General features: G+C 40.8%; 1 protein-coding gene across 1 annotated transcript in view; it reads right to left on the bottom strand.

Moving 5' to 3' along the window:
* The window catches only part of LOC133992529 (dedicator of cytokinesis protein 9-like), a 79807-nt gene that overhangs the window by 40418 nt on the left and 19051 nt on the right, over positions 1–20338 (bottom strand). Inside the window, exon 2 of the mRNA XM_062431175.1 lies at positions 2178–2294. Within this exon, the coding sequence (XP_062287159.1) occupies positions 2178–2294 (117 nt within the window). The remainder of the gene's footprint in view (positions 1–2177; positions 2295–20338) is intronic.

Here is a 20338-nt window from a genome sequence, read left to right as displayed (position 1 = left end):
TAAAGACTCTTTGCTCTAAGTAACATGAACTTAAAGTCCCTTACACACATGAAACCAGCAATGTTACCAGGTTCATGTATAAGGGTCAGGCAGCGGTTTTAGTCACTCAAATCTCACGCACAATTGTCAGTTTCACAGAAATACCCTGTGTGAAGTCCATCCCCACATGACAAGACCATTACATAAAGATCACATAACACTTATATATATCTGAAATTTTCTGTGTTTATTTTTGTCCTAAATATAATGTTGTTGCATTATAATTTGGCAGACTGATTTCAAAACCTGCCTGGTACATTCCGCATATAAGATTTTTAAAATCCAAACAATTTACAAAGAGATGGACATCAGGAAACAGACACTCTTAGGTTGAGCAAGGGGAGGCATTATATTAAAAGCACTGGGGCATATCGGTTAAATTCCTGATGGGTTTCAACCTCACAGAGTCTCCATCAGGGTGGAAAGAATGAAAAAAGATTACATACACCTGTGACCTGGTACTAACAATACTTCATGACATAAATAATGATGCCATGATCCCACCAATAAGGGTTAGGGTTAAGAAGGGTTTATAATCTATTTCCTCATTCAGATGTGGATATACTGATGGTGGACACACCGGACCACTGAACACTCTGGCCAATTGATGACATGGTGGGTGATGTGCTGGGAATTGGGTGGTGCTTGGTTTTTGCTCTGATGACACCAATGATCTCATTTTACAGCTTAACAGCACACTAAAGTATGAGGTGAGAAATAAGAAATGCTGTAACAGAATCTTGATTTATATTTGATCAGAGCTGCCTAGTTTGACAATTTGATCTGTGCATCTTTGCATAAAGTTGAGGTCACGTCATGAGTATAAAAATTTAGATACAGAGGTTGGTCTGTCAACTTGCAAGAAATGAGTAGGATTCATCAACTTGACATCCGCCAACAGATTTGGTGTGTCTGCACCATAGTGCATCAAATATAAAAATCCCATGGATTACCCTTTGCAGCAGTTTTTTAAAAAACATTTTGAAAATTGTCTGCAAAAAAACTTAAATGGTACTTTAAGGAAAAAGTCACAGATGCTGGAGCTTTTGACCAATACTTGGACTTCCTGAGTCTCTTGTTCTAAACTCACAGCTCTCTGAAAAATCTCTTTTTCTTGGGTGTCCACAGAGTTTTACAAGAAAAATCTATTCCAGCCCTTCAACCCAGTCGACACGAAGAATAGCCACAGATATAAATGTTACAGTGCGGGTATGAGAGGGGGGACTGAGATTAAGCATTTTAATGAACATCAATAACTTTTTTACACTCACATGATAGAATAAATAGTAACTTTTTACAACATTTACTTAAGTATAAATAACTCTATTTGTACTGACATATTCTCCAATATGGGCATTCAGAGGAAAGATGTTAAAGTCATCATGGCAAAACAAAGGCTTCTCTCACTGAAAGGGGAGCAATAACAATATAATCCCAGACTCTATAAAATTTCCACTAAACCGTGAGAAGGCAGGGTGAGATTTGAGGACATACAGTACATCTCATTGCTGCTGAGGGTACAGACATCTTTCAAAGTAGTCTCATTTCCTGATGTAGAAGCACTGGGCCAGATTTCCATTTTAGATTTCCCATCCTCAACGTGGAAAGTGTGAGAGAGCGTACGTCCTGTGCAATGTGGCTGGAGATAACACTTACTCTGTCACAACATATGAGACAGAATGAGCCAATTAAACAGATGGCCCCTGACCCCTCTCTCGCTACAGCATAGAGGGATGTAAACAAAAGGAAAGCCCCCATGAACGTCCCCACCCAGTACTCACAACACTGGCCGTGCCTGGGCCAAAGGAAAAGGCTGCATAAGCCAAACAAATACAACAAAGAAAGCACGCAAATGGGAGGGTAACCAATGATGTTAGACAGAAAACATTAAATGTACATTCTTTCTATTTTGCACAGTAACAAGAGAAAATCTAACTTTAGCAGTGTCATTACCACTCTCTAAGCTTTATACAGTAGCACCACAAACTCATCATCACTTCAATAAAACCTTCCTTACTTCCTACACCAACATTATCCCGGGAACAATACTCAGAACCACATTAATTGTGATGTTTGTGCCAGTGCGGATATGACACATTCTGCCCAGGAAATGTGCATGAAACTGATGTGAAACTCACCTCAAAGTCCTCAAGGGGGAACTGCAGCATGTCCCTGAGGACATCGCTGAGGATCTGCGTCTTCCTCTGCACCAGCACATTTTCATAGTCCAGCGGCTCAATCACTTTAGGTTTCACCTGGAGAACAAAGACAGAGCACTCAGTCACAGGGGCATTTGTTGTAGGTTCACGATTACTGTACAGTCTGACACTAAAGATAACTACATCCAATAAGAGCGAAAACGAAAACTTGAGTGATGGCAGTACAGTTATGTCTTTGTTCAACATGTCTGATGTGTAAGTGCAGCATCTAATGGGCCACATGTAATAATTGTTTCTATTATTATTTATACTTTATTATTGTCTTAGAATTTTGATATCGTAATATTGTGATATGGCATAAGTGTTGTCTTTTCCTGGTTTTAAAGGCTGCATTACATATTATAATGTGATTTTCTGAACGTACCAGACTATTCTAGTTGTTCTATTATTTGCCTTTATCCGCATAGCCATCCACATTACTGATGAGTATTTATCAAAAATCTCATTGTGTAAACATTTTGTGAAAGCACCAATAGTAATCCCTTCAATGTTATTAATATTCAATAATATCAATATCAGAGTATTTGGTCAAAAATATTGTATACTACTATAGTCACATGATCTGTCCTATTAAGCAAGACCAGAAAAGTTGATATGATACTCTTAGTCCAAGCATGTAGACTTGAAATCCAACAGGTGAAGCATGTTATATGCACAGGAGCCGTGCACAGACAGGCCTCTACACTGAGCATGACTGATCTAGCTGTACTGTCACATTTGACTGTACCAGCACATGTTATCTGTTAGTTCAGTCTATCAGGACTCCATCTGCGCAGAGAAAATGCATCCGCCTCAGCAGTGGGAGGGTCTTGATGAGCTTATCCCTTCGTGAAAGCCAACAAGCATGACATGTTTGTCAAAGAAACAATCGCACACCACAACAATAGGCATTACATACAAGACAGTCATCCACACTGCGTTCCACTCGAGTTAGGTTGAGCTTAGAAATGCTATGTTGTTTTGTATCTGACTATCTGAGCAGATGTGGCTGTGTAATCAGAAGACCATCACGGATTTCTGGTACACTGTGACAAAGTGGCTGTATAAAGTAAAGTAAAGTATTGATGCACTAAACTCCAGTGGCCGAGGCAAGAGAAAGCTCATAAGCTGCATAGATACAGTGCCATTAGATGGAAAGTAAGCTCTCAACACTTTCAGCTGATGGGACAAGAGGATAAATCTAACAACCAGGGAGATAGCAAAGTACAGAATGAACAGTGACACACTGCCAGAGCTAAGGGCTGAGTGACACTGCTCACATGTTGCCTCCACATCTGGGACTGATAATACATAGCATGATCTCAGAGAGGGAGAGTCATGGATAATGACCTGCTTCAATACATGTTGCTAACAACCTTGTTAATAACAACAGAGCACCAGCTCACACTGAGAGCAAAGGGGGGCAGTTTTCAAGGACAAGGAGGGGATAGCAGAGCAGAGATGGTGCCACCATGTCTGCCAGCTGAAGCAGGTTGTGACATTATCAGTCATTCTTTTACGGCTTATTAACAGTTGTATCTGGACAGAGCACACAGAGTAACAATAACATGCAGTCACACTTCAAGGGACACCAACAAGGGACACAAAGGGTTTGGGTGGAAAGTAAAAGGAGATAATAATCAACTGCCTCGAGACGTTCAACACCTTCACACAAAAACAAAGCCAGTGAATTTTGTCTTTTCCACAAATAAACCTGATGAAACCTGAGCTGCAGCACCCTGCAATTAAAGTGGTTCAACAATTCTGATATTTATATAAGTTCACTGCTGAAAGATTTGACCACATTATAGGGATGGTGCCCTCTCCTCACCAGGGATGGATTCTTAACACCACACTGATGTTGCTGACTATTGTCTCCTTGCATCCTCCTCTGGGCTTTACCACATTGCTTTGTCAGTGGCTCAAGGTGGTCAACCACACAGTATACTCAGCACTGAGTAAGTAAATCTTCATTCATAAGCAAGCGCTCGGTCATTCCCTCAAACCACAAGGGACCTAGTCTCAACTTTAAATTGTCATCTCAGTCTTCAAAGATGGCTTTTTAGAGCACTTGTTGAGTTTCCGACTTGAAGGCTAACAGTACATCTTCATTGACAATCAGGCAACATAGTTTATAGATATATAAATATAGATATATAGATATAAATATAGAATTTGTACAAAAACACATTAACAACTCTGAATACAATAAGAAAATACAGACCAGAAGAATGCAGGTGAAACATCTGTTTACTTAAGTGAGCAAACAAGGCAGCTGTGCCCACAGAAAGTATTTAGACAAAAACTTATGAAGCCATCTCTTCCACTCCCTCTCCTCAGTGATTTAGCAGCTGTTTATCTGTATCTCCCACTCTTCCCATCACTGCACCCTCTTACAGCCTTGAACAATGGTGCTGTGTAGTGCCTCTCTACTAACCAATATATTAAATCTATTGCTACTGACTGTTGAGATGGCTCTGTAGGCACCAAACCTTAATCTTCCAGGCAGGGAATTGTCACTGTCATTCAGGTTGACTTTTGAGCCAAATAAAATGTTTTACAAGCCAATGTTATATTTGAGAATAAACTTGAGGAAACTGCTGTCAGTGCTTGTAAAAGTCCAACATCCCTTCTTGCCAGTGCTAAAGCAGCATTTTTTTAAACATGTGAGTTTACAAAGTTGTAAAAAGAGATCACAAAAGTGAACAGCACCGATGCTCATATGACACCTGCTAAGAGACTTTATGACTGTGGTTAACCTTTACACTATTAGGCTACGTACTGTAAGCCGCACTTGTACACAAGCCAACTTTTTAACACAAACCAAAAAGTCTCATTTGTCAACATATCAAATCCTTGAATGACTTACCACCACCTGTGGCATCGTGTCTACCTCAGTCTCAGCTGCAGCCAAGCTCTTGTACTGCTGAGGACTCTCAATGACTAACTCCTTCTTTGGAGCTTTACCCGCCCTTCCTTGCATTGTCAACAGTTGTGGTAAGATATCTCCGAGTTAGATCCCAAAGAGAAATAGGCAGCTAGCATGTCAAATGGAGAAAAATCCTTGTGCCGGCCAAAGTTTGGGAAGTTTGTATTCTTCCCTGACAGACTCACACTCACACCCTCCCTTCTCCGCTCTGTCTGAGCGCACTGGACTCACACTCAGGCTGAGGAGATGATGGCCCCTCCTACACTCAGCTGTGCTGCCTGGGGGAGTCAGACACACACACACACACACACACACACACACACACACACACACACACACACACACACACACACACACACACACACACACACACACACACACACACACACACACACACACACACACACACACACACACACACACTAATGTTATCTGACCCCGCACCGTCCACCTGCACAGTGACACAGGGTTGACAAAGGCAAACAAAAGATACACATTCCTCAAGTATTACAGTCTGGTCAGGGACTGTCCACGCCTTGTGAGGGACAGCTGAAATAAGAGCTGTCTTACTTTTTATCGCGAGGAAAAGGCTTGGATAGAATAAGTGCACTTCCATTGCATTTGTGCTGCAGTGTTCAAAGAAATACATACAGTTCGAGGGTACCCACTACCAAATCAGCTGCAGCGATTTAGCACGTAAACATCAAAGATAAGCTGCCAGACTGAGCTCATCAGATTGTAGCAGGCACTTCAGAAACAACACGGACAAATCTTGACCCACTTTAACTGCTAAGACCAAAACTGATGACTAAAGAGGAGATCATTTAGCTCTTCATCAGTCAGTCAGCCAAATTAGTCATCACACACTGTGAAAGACAAACATGACCCATTTAAATGTTTATTGCTGGCCAGGGATCCATTTCACAAAAGTGATTTGCGAGCACAACAGTAAATAGTGCCAATGTTGATTGTTTTACACTCGCAAATTCCTGATAAATTTAAATTTCTGATCTCATATTCCAACGCATGGTATTTCTTGGAATTTCTTTTGATTAATCAAATGTGTCAACAATAAAATGAGAGGAAATGATGTCATGTTGCAAGTCACAGCTTGCAAATTTGGTGAACTAGGCCCCTTGGCTCAACTGCATGACTGTAGCTGTGATAGTGACTGTTCATAATCACACAGTTGAGATTAGCCTCTGTCTCGTGTCTTGTTGATGCAACTGCTTGAGGGGCATTCCAACAGGACGCAGCCCCAGTCAACCCACCTCGGAGCAGTTCTGACCTTACAGATTCCTTGGTGGGCCACAGCAGGGGAGGATGTTATCTTTTCACTCCTGCCACTGAGTGTAAGCAAAGTGGGAGGGGCCAGGTCAGCTCCTCAGCTGCTCCCCTCCCACTGTCACAGGCTCCCACAAAGGGAATATCGTCAAAATCAATATCATGATTTTAATACGAATATTTTAGGAGATGTATAGGACAAACAATACAAAATTACATTTGAAATAATAAAGCTGAACAAAATAAATGATTGAAAATGTCTGACTATCATGATTTTATTCCTCTGAAAGTACATTTCTAAACAGCCTAGCCTTAGCCCCACATATTCATAAGACGTCTGCTAGCATTCCTTGCTCACTATGCAAAACTCGCACTCGCACCAGTTTCCCAATCCTACCGAACACTATTGACACAGTTGCATCAGGGCTTTATAAAATATTGAATCACGCCGCTTTTGGTTTTTCAGCACTGTAAACATGGTCAATATACAAAGCCTATTGCACTTAAGGGGCCAAGTTTCAGTTGCCTCTCACTCTGTTATAAATTATTTTGTATGTCAATATAACAATTCAAGTAATGCAAGTGTTGCCATTGATTTAACTACTTAGTTATATTTGGCACAAACAAAGCAATGGTTGACATATAACTTCTCACCACTGAATTTGGCTAAAAAGCTCCATTCAAAGAAGATTCCCGCCATAGTGCTGGTGTTTTATAAAAGTAGTCATGAGGCTGATATGAGTCAGCTTGCAATGTTAATCAGCAGTTATTAAGGAGTTAGGTAAACAGCAATAGTGTTAATTTAATGACATGGGTGAAGCCTGAGGTGGGAATCCCATTTGTGAACTTAGTAATCACTCAATGCCAGGATTCAGTCGCAGAGCTTCCCCTACAGATGCCAAGAGGAAAAATATTATTAAAAATGTTTTTTGGTTGTTTTTTTTTTTTACCAGTCATCTAATAGTGGGTGGCATTTTCTTTTTTTTTTTTTTTTTTTTTTTTTTTTTTTTTTTAAAGATTTTCTCTGGCATAGACGCCTTTATTTGAAAGTAGAGAGACAGGAAATTACGGGAGAGAGAGGGGGGTGTGACATGCAGAAAGGTCCGCCGGCCGGGAATCGAGCCGGGGTCCGCTGCGTACATGGCATGCGCTCTAAACCACTCGACCACCTGCGCGCCCAGTGGGTGGCATTTTCAAACATGTTTTTGTGATCCTTTGGATATCTGTATTCTGCCAGTAATGCAAACATTTTTGCAACGGGCAAAAACATTTAAATCCAATATACAGACTGTGTTCTGCTCCTCTTTTTATTATTATTATTTTGGGCAAAAGTAATAGATCTTTCAGATCACAAAATTACCTGCACCTGTCAGTAAGGAGTTGCAGTAGTCAGTGTGTGATATGACGAGAACCTGTATCAGGAGCGCTGCATGCTCAGACAGGTAGGGTTTCATCTTCCTGATGTTGTACAGGGCAAATCGACACACCCGAGCAATTCAGGCCGCAACAACCTTAAAGGTTAGTCAAGGTTGGTCAACAATCATGACACCCAAGTGGGCATGAATTGGGTTGAATTGCGCTGGATACTCATCTGTTGTTGTGTAAAGGGACTGGCTGGGATGACAAGGAACTCTTAGAGAGGTCAAGTTGAAGGTGGCGTTCCTTCACCCATGCATAGATAGATCTGAGCCGAGACTGTGAGGTCTTCCGGCAGGAACAATAATAAGAGCTGGGTATTTTCAGCATTGTTATGGTATGAGAAACCATGGAAGCAAATGATTGCACCAAGTGAGGTGGTGTATATTGAGAAGAGAAAGGGACCGAGCACATGTTTATGGTATGAAAGTTAAACACTAGGCCTAAAGTTTCACCTAACCTTAACGTGAACCCAACTCAAGCCCTCAACAAACCACTGAAGGCAATGCTGCGTTATAAACTGTTTAAAGGGGAAACAGACTTTGACACAAGACCAGGTCACTCCTGTCTGGCACTTCACAATGACACATCCTGATATCAGCATAAGAAAAAGCTGACTATGGTGTAAACTTCCCTTTGGTATTGATCCACATCACCATACCTTAATATATGCAGGGAGTGTGTGTGTCTTGAGTGATTTTAGCTCATCTAAACATCAGGTGGAAGGAGGTAGCAGCTAGTAGAGCAAGTTACAAACCAGTGTCAGTGTCTCGGGGCATACAGTATGAGCCCTCAATGGGTTTAAAAAAGGTTCAGGAGTGAGTCATCATATACTTCCTGTCTCAGATAACTGTGGTATTTCCATTGACTTACAACACACACACACAGTAGAAGTGAAATGCTTTAAAAAGGGGAAAACTAAAACTTGGAAAGATAATAAAACACGTATCAGCATTACATTTGATGTTTCAACTTCTCTATTAACTATATTTCACTGGATGTTATTGTAACCATAATTGCAGTTTGGCTGCTCACTGCAGCTTCAAGAGTGCTGCCACCAACCACAATCCTTGGGCCAATTTTTATCAGAAATCTTTCTACAACACACACTCGTTTACAGTTTAACACCCTGTGATTTATTATATTAACTGTTCCATTAACAAATCCATTAAGTCCTTTACATTTTCCAGAACTGGACTGCAGATAAAACAGTAAGTGCAGTATTGTTCCATAAAAATAAAAAAAAAGCTCTTTCGGGGGCCTATCCCTTTAGATATAATAAAGCAGTGATAACCCAATGGCATTGTTGCGCAACTCTTTTGATGTAATTGTGCATAGAGGATAATGCCAAATTACAAGATGTTTTCCTTTGATCTCTGGTTTGTATAAAGGCAGGCTTCCTCTCCAACACATCTCATATCTCATAGCAATAAGAGATAATGTCAGAGAGACTTCCTCTCTGCACCACAGCCCTCGTACTTTATTCCCAAGTGAGTGACAACTACTGTGTATGTTGTCATGTTGGCGGGGAAGAGTGCTCAAAACTTTTGGCTTGGTGCTTAAATCAAATTCAGACCATGCAATGTTGAGCAAATCTTTCCATGGAAACCAATACAAATGTATTTCTTCTGGGCACGCTGGCACTTTAGTGCAGGAAAGCCCACTGAGCACATTTAGTGGTAGAACAAATGTTTGTGTGGAGCAATAAGGTGTTTGCAGCTCAAACACAGCTGAATATGCCCTCAGTGCAAATAAATTTGTCGCACATACTGTACAGTATGTACAGAAAGTGATTGTGTTGTGACTCCACATTGCAATGATGTGTCTCAGACTGAATCGCTATTTTGTTTCACTTTATTCACTCATGTGAATCACTGAATATATCCAAGGTGTGGACAGTGAGTCAGAGGTCTGGGATCAGACGGAAACTAACCAGGCAGAAGGTTGTTTTTTGAGATATCATTCATTTAAAGGTTTTGTTTGTGTCCTGACGAGCCTTTTCTGACTTTTGTTGGCTTTAATTTTGTGTCATCACTGAGTCATTTTATAGCAGTGATGAATCAATCTATGTTCACTATGTCACACCATATTGCACAAGAGTGAAACTGTGTAATGCATGCATGATCAAACATGGTTGCATAGTATAAATATCTTCACCCCAGATGATATGGTCATTGATGCAATGCTGACCAGACTCGGTGTAGGGCGGCATTTGTCAAAACTGTTTTAGTATACTGATGTATCCAGTACATGACAGGACTATATAGTTGTCCTGATTGGGTTGGGTTCATCTGTTGTTGTTGTTGTTATTGTTGTTCATTGCTTGTCTTTGGTTCGCTCAATAAAAATACAACTGTAAAAAGATATTACCAGCATCTATTAAGTAGTAATTCTTAGCTTGAACAGAACTACAGTACATCTGGACTTCTTGATTACATAACAAGTGCTTGATGCAATCAGTAGGCCTTCCCAGCATGAGCCGTAGCAAAACAGGGTGTAACCTGGAATGTAACAAAAACAGGGCGCACCCCTCACTACCCCTGGGCCCACCATCCAGCAGCCTGTTTCCAGTCCTTCCCCAAGAGAGCCCCAAGAAAGACATTTTAACATGGAGTTAATCATGACACCACGCCATGTCTAACTCCGTTAACATCGGTAGGATGCGGGACACAATAGCATCTAAACATAACGGGATGTAATCATGAGGCAAAAACAGAGCTTGAAAATGAAAAAAAGTCTTGAGTACATCTTGAGTACATTAGTGCACTTATTAAACATATCATTGTTGCAATACTTACAGTAAGGCTACTACAGATCAAAACTTTATCGATCAATGCAAGACTTCAATGTAACTAACAGTAGTGAAAATGAATAACGCTGCACTGAAGTCTGTGGGAAAATCAAACTGCTGTAGCCAGTGTCTTTTAAGAACATAAGCCTGAGTGCTGGAGATAATGGTCCAGTATATCAGTCAGCAAGTGAGCACTCACACACCCACAAACACACACACACACACCTTGATGTTGTGTGATGTCTGAAACCCTCCCTAAAGAGAAACTTCAGGATGGCTAAAACGTCTGAAAATGGTAAGCAATCACCAGGAAAAACAACCCCCGTTGCCGAGCAAAGCAGGCTGATGTTTTACTGTAAATCCATTAGACCAAGACATAAAGCTTTGAGATGGGAGAACTTATTGGTTGTCTAAGTGAACACAATGAGTACGTAATGCTGGTTATCTGCAACATGTTCCAACTTTCAGAAAGATATCAAAAAGAAAACATTGGCATAACGGACTGAACATTTATGTAAAGGTAGGCTACTGTGTGTGCTTATAGAGTACACAGGAAATGATGATATGGAGGTAAAAAAGTGTGTTATTCATCAATTAATTAAAATAACTACACAAATAGATGATGAAATAAATAGGAATAATAATGAAATGCATAATTGAATGAAAAATTGCAATTTTTGCTTCAACCCGATCAATCCTGCTTTACAGTGAAGGTAGGACTTCATTAACACAGAGACAGAAATAAATAAAGAAATGAAAAAAAAGAGAAAAAGAACAAGTACAATTAAAACTGCAAGCAGTGTCGAAGGGCCCTCGCACCCCCCCGTTTACCCCCCCAATTGTAACGCCGTACGTGCACGTCGGTGCGTGCGGCGGTCGCAGGGCTGTCAAAACTGGCATGTAGATGTCTTTGCTCCTGTGCCTTTAATTGAACATTGTGTGCAGCGGTTAATGTCTCCACTAGATGGCAGTCTAAGACCACAAATGAGTCTGAGTGACTTCTAAGCAATAAGGATTGTGGGTGAAGGGTCAAAAAATCATTAAGATTGAGCATTTTTGCCTGGATGGCAGACTTCCTGTTGGACTTAGGCTATGGCTCCAAGAGGCTTTTTTGTGCGTCTTTACACGATACATGTGTTTCCCGAATTTGGTTTGTCTACGTCAATCTGAGTGGAGGGGCTTGATTTTTTAAATTTTCTAGGGGGCGCTATTAATCAATTTTTGCGTCGGCCATTTCCGCGCTCCTTAAAATATCAAAGTGTTCTCCGGATCGGACATGATTGCAAGTTTTGGTGAGTTTTGGGGCATGTTTAGGCTGTCAAAAAGGCGTACAACTATAATAATAATAAAAATTATCCAGATTGAACATTTTAGCCTGGATGGCCGACTTCCTGTTGGACTTAGGGTATGGGTCCAAGAGGCTTGTTTGTGCGTCTGGACATAATACATAGGCCTTGTCGATTTCATTTTTCTATGTCAATGTGGAAGGCGGGGCTTAAACTTTGAAATCTTCAAGGGGGCGCTGTGGAGTCATCTTCTCACTTAAAAATCCCAAACTTTGTCAGTAGTCAATCTGTGTGAATGTTGACATATGTGTTCAATTTGGTGAGTGTAGGAGTTTGTGAAAATGTACAAAATGGATAAAGGCATTAGGGGGCGCTATTGAGCTGTTGTGCCACGCCCAGGGGCAGTTATGGTCTCAAATTAAAGTGCTCCTGAGTGTGAACCTATGTGGGCAATTTGGTGATTCTGTGAAGACGGGAAAGTCCTTTAAACGCTGTTGGAAAAATGGTAAATTGACGCAGGAAATGCACAATAACCGACTTCCTGTTAGAGCGAAAATTTTGAAAAAAATAATTTGAGGGTTTACCCATGAGTGCTATGAGTCCTGTAAATTACACTAAGATTAGACAAAGTTTGTGGTCACATGACCTGCTGTTAGGGGGCGCTATGGAGACCCCTTGCCACATCCACCCCCAATGATGTTGAAATTGAAACGGCGTCACCAGGTGTGACATTTTACGCAGTGCATGTATAAACATCCGACAATGTATGGAGGAGTTATAAGGAGTTGTTTGTTTATACAAACAAACGACTGCCACGCCCACCTGGTATAACGTAGGAAAAATCTGTCGTCAAGTTTACATCATCAAGGTCTGAGGATGATACAATGCGAATCTTAAGTCTGTGGAGTCAAAACTGCAGGAGGAGTGCGTTAAAGTACGAGGCCTGGAAATGGGGAAAATGGCGGCAAAAATGCACCTGTGATCCAAGATGGCCGACTTCCTGTTGGACTTAGGGTATGTGTCCAAGAGGCTTTTTTGTGCGTCTGGTCATGATATATATGAATCCTAAATTTCGTTCATGTACGTGCATGTAGAAGGCGGGGCTTCAACTTTTAATGTTCTAGGGGGCGCTGTAGAGTCATTTTGGCACTTAAAAAGTTTCGGTTATACCAAAAAATAATATTTGTGAGTCTTGATGAGTGTGTCCAATTTGGTGAGTTTTAGAGCTTGTCAGTACATGCTAAGTGGGAAAAGGCATTAGGGGGCGCTACTGAGCTGTTGGGGCAAAATATTGGGCAAATGTGGTATCAGATGAAAGAGCTCATGATTTGAAACCTACGTGGCAGGTTTCATGATTCTGTGAACATCATAAAGTCCTCAAAGCGGTGTTCGAAAAATGAGAATCGGTGCACGCCACGCCGCGTGGGCGACTTCCTGTTAGGTAAAAAAATTCCACAAAATTAATTTTCCAATGATCCAATGAGACCTATGACATATGTAAATTTCATGCAGATCCGAGAAGATTTGTGGTCACATGACCCGACGTGTGGGGGCGCTAGCGAGTCCCCTTACCACGCTTGCGTCCAATCACGTTAAATTAAATAAATTTTTACCAGCTGCGACGTGTGTGCAGAATTTCATGAGTTTTCATGCATGTTCAGGCCACCAAAAATGCGCCCAAAGTGGCGGCATAAGAACGTGAAAAATAATAATAAGAATCCTGGCAATAGCAATAGGTCCCTCACTGACTTGTCAGTGCTCGGGCCCTAATTAAAACACCAGAAATACATAAAAAACTACATGTAGATTCGTATAAAAAGGTACAAATAAATTAAAGACAATTATTAATTACATTTTTGTCCTCCATATTATCAGACACATAGCTAAAATAAACAGCGTAAGAGATCTAAGTCGAGGCAACATTAGTCTAGTAATCCAGTCTATTAAAAGGATTTAATCTGTGCATAGTTTCTGGTTGATAACATGTAGACCTGATTAGGTATTTCATCAACTCCCCAACACAAGCAACTTATAAATAAAGAATAATTCGACATGGCTCACTGCAAGCAAAGCCATCACAGGTCCAAGTTGGATGCATTACTCCCTAAAATTATTGGATAAAAACTGCTTTTATCTGCGACCAAACTGACATCACCACTTCCTTGCAACAACATTCCTCTGATAAAACTAGCAGACACCCGCACATTACTGTAGTTGGCCTCAAGCATCGGAAGGAAGCTGAAACATTGTGAAAGCAAATATTGATGATATATGAACACTGAAAGGATAGCTTTTCTTAAGATCAAGAATTAAACCATTGAATTAAGACTGCATATATATTGCTGTATTATTCAAATCTGTGACTTTTATGTTTGGAGGCAGATCATCTTCTGAGGAGAATTAACGTCCACAAATTAAATGTGAAATTCCACGAGGAAGGAAAAGAGTGAGCTGTTGTTATCAGTGAGTGAAACAGCAGATTAGTAAAAACAGCCAAAACAGGCCATTTAATTACTTACTCTTTGCTTGCATGAGTATAGATCAGCCTCCTACAGACAGCTTTGTCTTTGTGTGTAGCCTTTAGCCCCATCATTTCTGTGTTCTAAATTCCCAGAAATAACCTGCTGCAGTCAGAGGGAATTAAAAGGGCAAAGCTAATGGTTCATATATTTTTATAATCAGGCCTGGTAGATTAAAAAGGTGCAAAAGGGAATGAGAAACAAATGATACATACACAAAGCAGTATATTCTTGTGCAAGGATAAAGTCAGTGAGTTGCAGTATGCAAATGTGTCAGGCAAACGACTTCCCATGCATGCACACTTTTAACTATTGATTTGTAAGACAGCTAAATGCTGACAGAAGATTAATTGACCCTGACTGGATGATAAGACCATCCCTGAGCCAACAGAAGCAAACGTGCCCTTGACCTAATTCCCTGCACTCAGCCAGGGCGACTGTCACTTTGCTCTCTGCTGTGAATCTGATGCACCAGTGAGGGGAAGAAGGGCAAGACAAGCTGGTACGGAGCAGCAGAAGCCCTGCCAAGCCCGCTGGTTCACAGATGAAGAGTGGTGATTGATTTCCAGCAGACACAGAGCTCACTGTCCCCCCTCCCTCATCCTCCTCACCCCCAATCCCAGCCCACAGAGGCTTTAACCCATGCAGTGCTTAGTGAGAGGCAAGATCCAGCCCTCCTACTGCCCTACATTTTATACACTCGTGGTTATATATTTACACAGCTGAGATGATGTTGATTATTATTAATGCTGCAGTTGCTGCATCTATAAATCTGTCCGATAAAATCAAACACAGTTTTGCATCAATATGGGGATTTTTCCTTGACAAAAGGAAAGGTTGCACTCAGTGAACCTGCACATACATATGGTACAGTAATATTACTACCATCTGAATCATTTATTGTCTCTGTGTTCTGCATCTTGCCCTCTTCATAAAAGAATCAGGGAAGGAATGCAGCATAAATAATTTGATTAGCAACAATCAATAATCAACTTAGAATGAGTTTTACATGAAGAGGAATGTGTGTTTTAGTGACATATGCATCAGTGCTGAAACTATTAGTCAAACAACAGTAAATCAATCAACAACAATTTATCATCTAATTCATTCATCAAGCAAAAACGCAAAACATTCAGGTCCATCTTCTCAAATTTTAGGATTTATTGCTTTTGCTTTTTATGGTTTTGTAAAATTTTACATGGAACATATTTTGGTTTTGGACTAATGATAGAACAGCAATTTGAAGGCGTCACCATGAACCTTGTAAACTTCAGAGATTTTAAAGAAAGATCAGTATTTTCTCTATTTTCTGACATTTTATAGATGAAAAACTCATCAATTTATTGAAAAAAAAAGAATGGTGAATCAATGATGAAAACAATTCCTGTTTTTTTCAGCTAATATACTGTATATATGTCTATTTGAATGTATTGCACAGCACAATGATATACATATTGTGTCAGCACACACACGTACAGACACACACACCTTCAGTACTCTCGGAGTTGGCAGTATACGCGACTCTCTCCGACTCAGCGCTCGCTCAGCCTCAGATGGCCCAACGGGCTCAGCTGCTCCCTTACAGATGTAGCCACTACAGTTCCTCTCTAAGACAGTACGCAGCCCATCAAACACAACTGTGCTGGTGGTGCACCCCATTCCTCCAGGTCCAAACAGGCATCAGTCAGGAGAGCCATTCAGTGACCCACTTTCCTTGATCATCCCCTGCTCCTCCCTGGTCCATGATCTAACTCTGACCCACAAATCCACAGCTTCTGACCCGGGGAGGGAGCGCTGGAGTACAGGCAAAAGGATCCAGAGGGGAGAGCCGAAGAGGATGGATGGAGAATGAATTTATGCCCAAACACAGGAAAGAGTCTCACTGTAATTCCTTGCTGCTCCAAGTCTGTGCGTGTAGGAATATCCCAGTCAGCAGAAGAGATAAAGTGAGTGAGTGAGTGAGCGAGGTAGAGCAGTGAACGAGGGATGGGGGGGATGAAGGATGCTGTGTGAGCTCTGCTGCAGCTTCCACCAATGCTGAGCCTCGGTGCAACGCAGACTCATATGTGCATCTGTCTCACTTACTAAGTCATTCTGTATTCCAAATTCTTTCAAGCCTTCATTGTTTTAGTTTTTTTTCTACATTAGCATGCTGTAGCTACACATGGGAAGAATTAACCTGTTTAATTTTTACTCTTTTTTAATGAGACTCCTTTTGGGAGCCAGATGAGTAATCGTGAAATAAATGGGTTGCACTAAATGCAGCCTTATATCCAGAGGGAGAGTCTGCTTCTATGGTCAGGAAAACAACAATATGGCTGAATGCTTATTTAGTTCAGCTGAGAAACCAGGGCCAATGGCAGAACAAGTAGATGAATCACATTAAACAGATGGCACATAATATGCAGCAGTCAGAAGCCTTTCATTTAAAAAATCTTAACAGAAGAATCTTAAAGAATCTTAACAACGGCCCACTAAATAGGTCATAAAGCAAAACGAAAAGTGCCACACATTCACTGAAATAAAATGAAATATCCAAATCTGGAAGAAATCACGATGACCTGACCAATGACTTGAGCCTCAAAGAAATCTCTGTTTTCAAAACATACCAAGAACATGGGAGGATTTAAACCTTTTAGCCCAAGACATCAAATGTGAAGGTTTTTTCCCCTACAAAAGATAAGCTGCTGCTTGATTACAAGCTGGCTGATCTGCCAAGTACACAGATATATTGGGAGTGGAACGACAAAATTTGATCATACACAAGCTTCTGAAATGCCAGGGAATGATTCATACATGAGCATGGCCTTTGATTAGAATGAATCAGAACTGTGAGGCGGAAAACAAAAGATAAAAGCAGTAAATATATCATAAAAAGCTGAAATAAAGCTGGCAAAAAAATCACTTTCCTGTCTCTGCAGTTTGGCTTTCTATATGCCGCAGTTATAATGTGCTGCTCCAAGATTCACAAAAATGCTTACTTTCACTTCTTCATACCATCATCCTTATTAAAAACATATAAACCCACCTGTGGGTAAAAAAGTCATGAGATTGACCAAAACAGAGATACTGTCTACATGCTGTGGATGTTGGAAGTTTCACATCCTGATGAGGAAAATGGGGGGAGGAAACATGGCAGTGTTCATCTTGGTTTATTTATCCCTCTCTTTTCCCTTCCTACAGCTGCAAGTCACAAACTCAAAGATCCGAAAGACCTCGATGGGAATTGTCAAAAAAAAATTATACTTGTCACGGTGTGGCACGAACATGGTCCAGCTACTGAAATACAGTATGTCCCGCCGGCAGCTGTTGTGGTTACTTTCATATTGCTTCATTCTGTATAAAAAGCATACTGGTGTCTGGAAACTTCATTTTAGAAATCCACAGAACTGTGAGAAAGTTTAACCTTTTTTTATTTTTAAACACACATACAAATGTGCACGTCTGGGGAGAGTAAAGGGCTCCCTTACATCATGATGATGTACTAAGCCATGAATACTCACACTCATTCCTGCCCGATGTTGTGTTAATATTTCAGTAGTGCTTGACACACTGAACTACATTCGACTGTACGATGAGTTGAGCTGCAGATGGGAGCAGCTGAGCCCGGCGAAGAGGGGATTCAGTAAGAGAGAGAGACTTTGCCCATTGAGCTGTTAGAAATGTGTCTGGGTCTTTGGTTTTTCTTTTCTCACACCTCTGAGCTATTTCCCCCCGCCGCGGCAAGAAGAGATTTTAGGCTTACTACTGTATACAGAATAACAAGAAGCAATTTGGTGTAAAACTGGTAAAACTGCAAAGTCATAAATCCCCTATTTCAGGCTGTGTAGGCGAGTAGCGACACAGATTTTCTTGAAACCTTTTTTTTTTTTTTTTTTTTACTTTTTGGGCAGAATATGCTTCTTATGCTACTTTAGAGTTTTATGGACACAAAATAAATCAAAGCATACTGATACAGCTGTGTCAGCAGCAGTAACACAGCTTTTAGAATATTAAATACAAACTATTGTTTTCAAAGATAGAAATCCATGTGTTTGTCCCCTCAAGAATGTCTTATTAGTTTCAGAATGACTAGTTATACTCAATCATTGCAGCTAGTTATTACTAAATGAGCAGCATAAATAAGGGCAAGGCAAAATGGACGATGATGCACGGCTACAAGAAAACATAGTTTGAAGTGTCACAGCTGGTGGCTGTAAATCATTTGCCCTGAGGACACAGATTCTTCTCGTGCATGTGAGGACATGCCTTCAACGGTGTAATGAGGCACTGACACTACTGCTGTGAACGCACTATACGGGATTCCATAAACCTGGAAAAAATGTGGTATTGTGCCCTATATTTGAAAGTGACAGTAGAGATACGGGCTGGAAAGATGGAAAGAAACAGACAAATGGGTATGACATGCAACAAAGGCCTCCAGCTGGAATCAAACATTTTGTTTACCCGAGACCTGTATGTGCATGTATTCCAGTTCCAAGGAGGCTAATATAAAGCTTATCTCTAAATGCATTGCAGGGGATATAGTCCACTATTTACTACTGTAGATTCATGCTGAGATTTCTTTCTCATAGCCTAATAAAAATTAAGCCATCTGAGGAAAATTTGAGATTTGTGACTGTAGGCTATATACATACAATGCACGTAATATATGTTAAGGGGAATGCCCATGAGGAGCTTAACCTGATAATTCACATTGTAAATATTCCTGTTCATTATCAGCCAATCAAAAGTCTCAGTATATGAGTCCCAATAAGCAAGAGTTGGCTGCTACTAAAATGCTAACATTTTGCAGTGGTAAAGGCAGTTCTCCAACACTCCAAAATGTTTTATCAGGAGACGTCCTGTTGGCTCAGTTGACTATTTAACCACCAAATCCTGGGTTTGAATCCAGTCACAAAAGGTACGCAAGCCTGCACAAAGTTCAATTAGATGCCTACCGCATTTTCTCAAGTAACCATTCTGTATAATGAATTCTGCATGCAACAGGCTCATATACACTACCAATGATAAATTATTAAGGTCAGACAGAGGATTGCTGAGCCATTCGGTGTAGCAGGGTTTCTACTGTCTGCAGCAGTAAAAACAAATGTGTCAAGGAGGGTAAAAATACATATAATATATAACTTTGAAATAATTTCACGTCCAGTTGACTGTTGAATTGAATCAATAAATATACACACACACACACACACACACACACACACACACACACACACACACACACACACACACACACACACACACACACACACACACACACACACACACACACACACACACACACACACACACTGTGTAAGTATGATCAATACAGTATAATATAATATGTATTACTGTCTGCGATGAAAAACATTTGACAGCCCCTGCACATAGAGAAGAAATATATACTGTGAATGTCTGTAGCTGACAAATGAAGTGTTACTGTAGCCTCCGGCTGTACACAGTCAGACTGTGTCAGCCACACAGAATTTTGACTTGAAGCATGAGGCGAAGCTGCAATGAGAATGGTAGGGGGTTTAAAGTATGCTGAGGCCCAGTGTGGATCTATCTGTGGATGTGTGGCAGTGTGAACATCCTCTGTGGGGTGTAGAAGCTCTGAGGTTCCACGCTGCACCGCTCAGCTCAAATCTGCAGCAGCTGCAGAGGAGATAAGAGCCGGGCTGAAGCACTGCTGGGTGTGTGGATAGGCCTGGATTACTGCTGCTGTTGTTACAGCAAGGCTTCACTCTCTGCAGTGGGTTAACCCTCCTCATATGGTATTATGATATATTTATTTTATAACTGATATCGCTGCTGAGTGTTTCCATCAGTATGACTTTTTATAAAATGATTTATATTAGAGCTGCAACTAACAACTATTTGAGTTTTATTTG

This window comes from Scomber scombrus, chromosome 13 (assembly GCF_963691925.1).
Source record: "Scomber scombrus chromosome 13, fScoSco1.1, whole genome shotgun sequence".
Classification (NCBI taxonomy): domain Eukaryota; kingdom Metazoa; phylum Chordata; class Actinopteri; order Scombriformes; family Scombridae; genus Scomber; species Scomber scombrus.
Note: the sequence above shows the minus strand (reverse complement) of the source record. Positions and strands in the feature narration are given on the sequence as shown.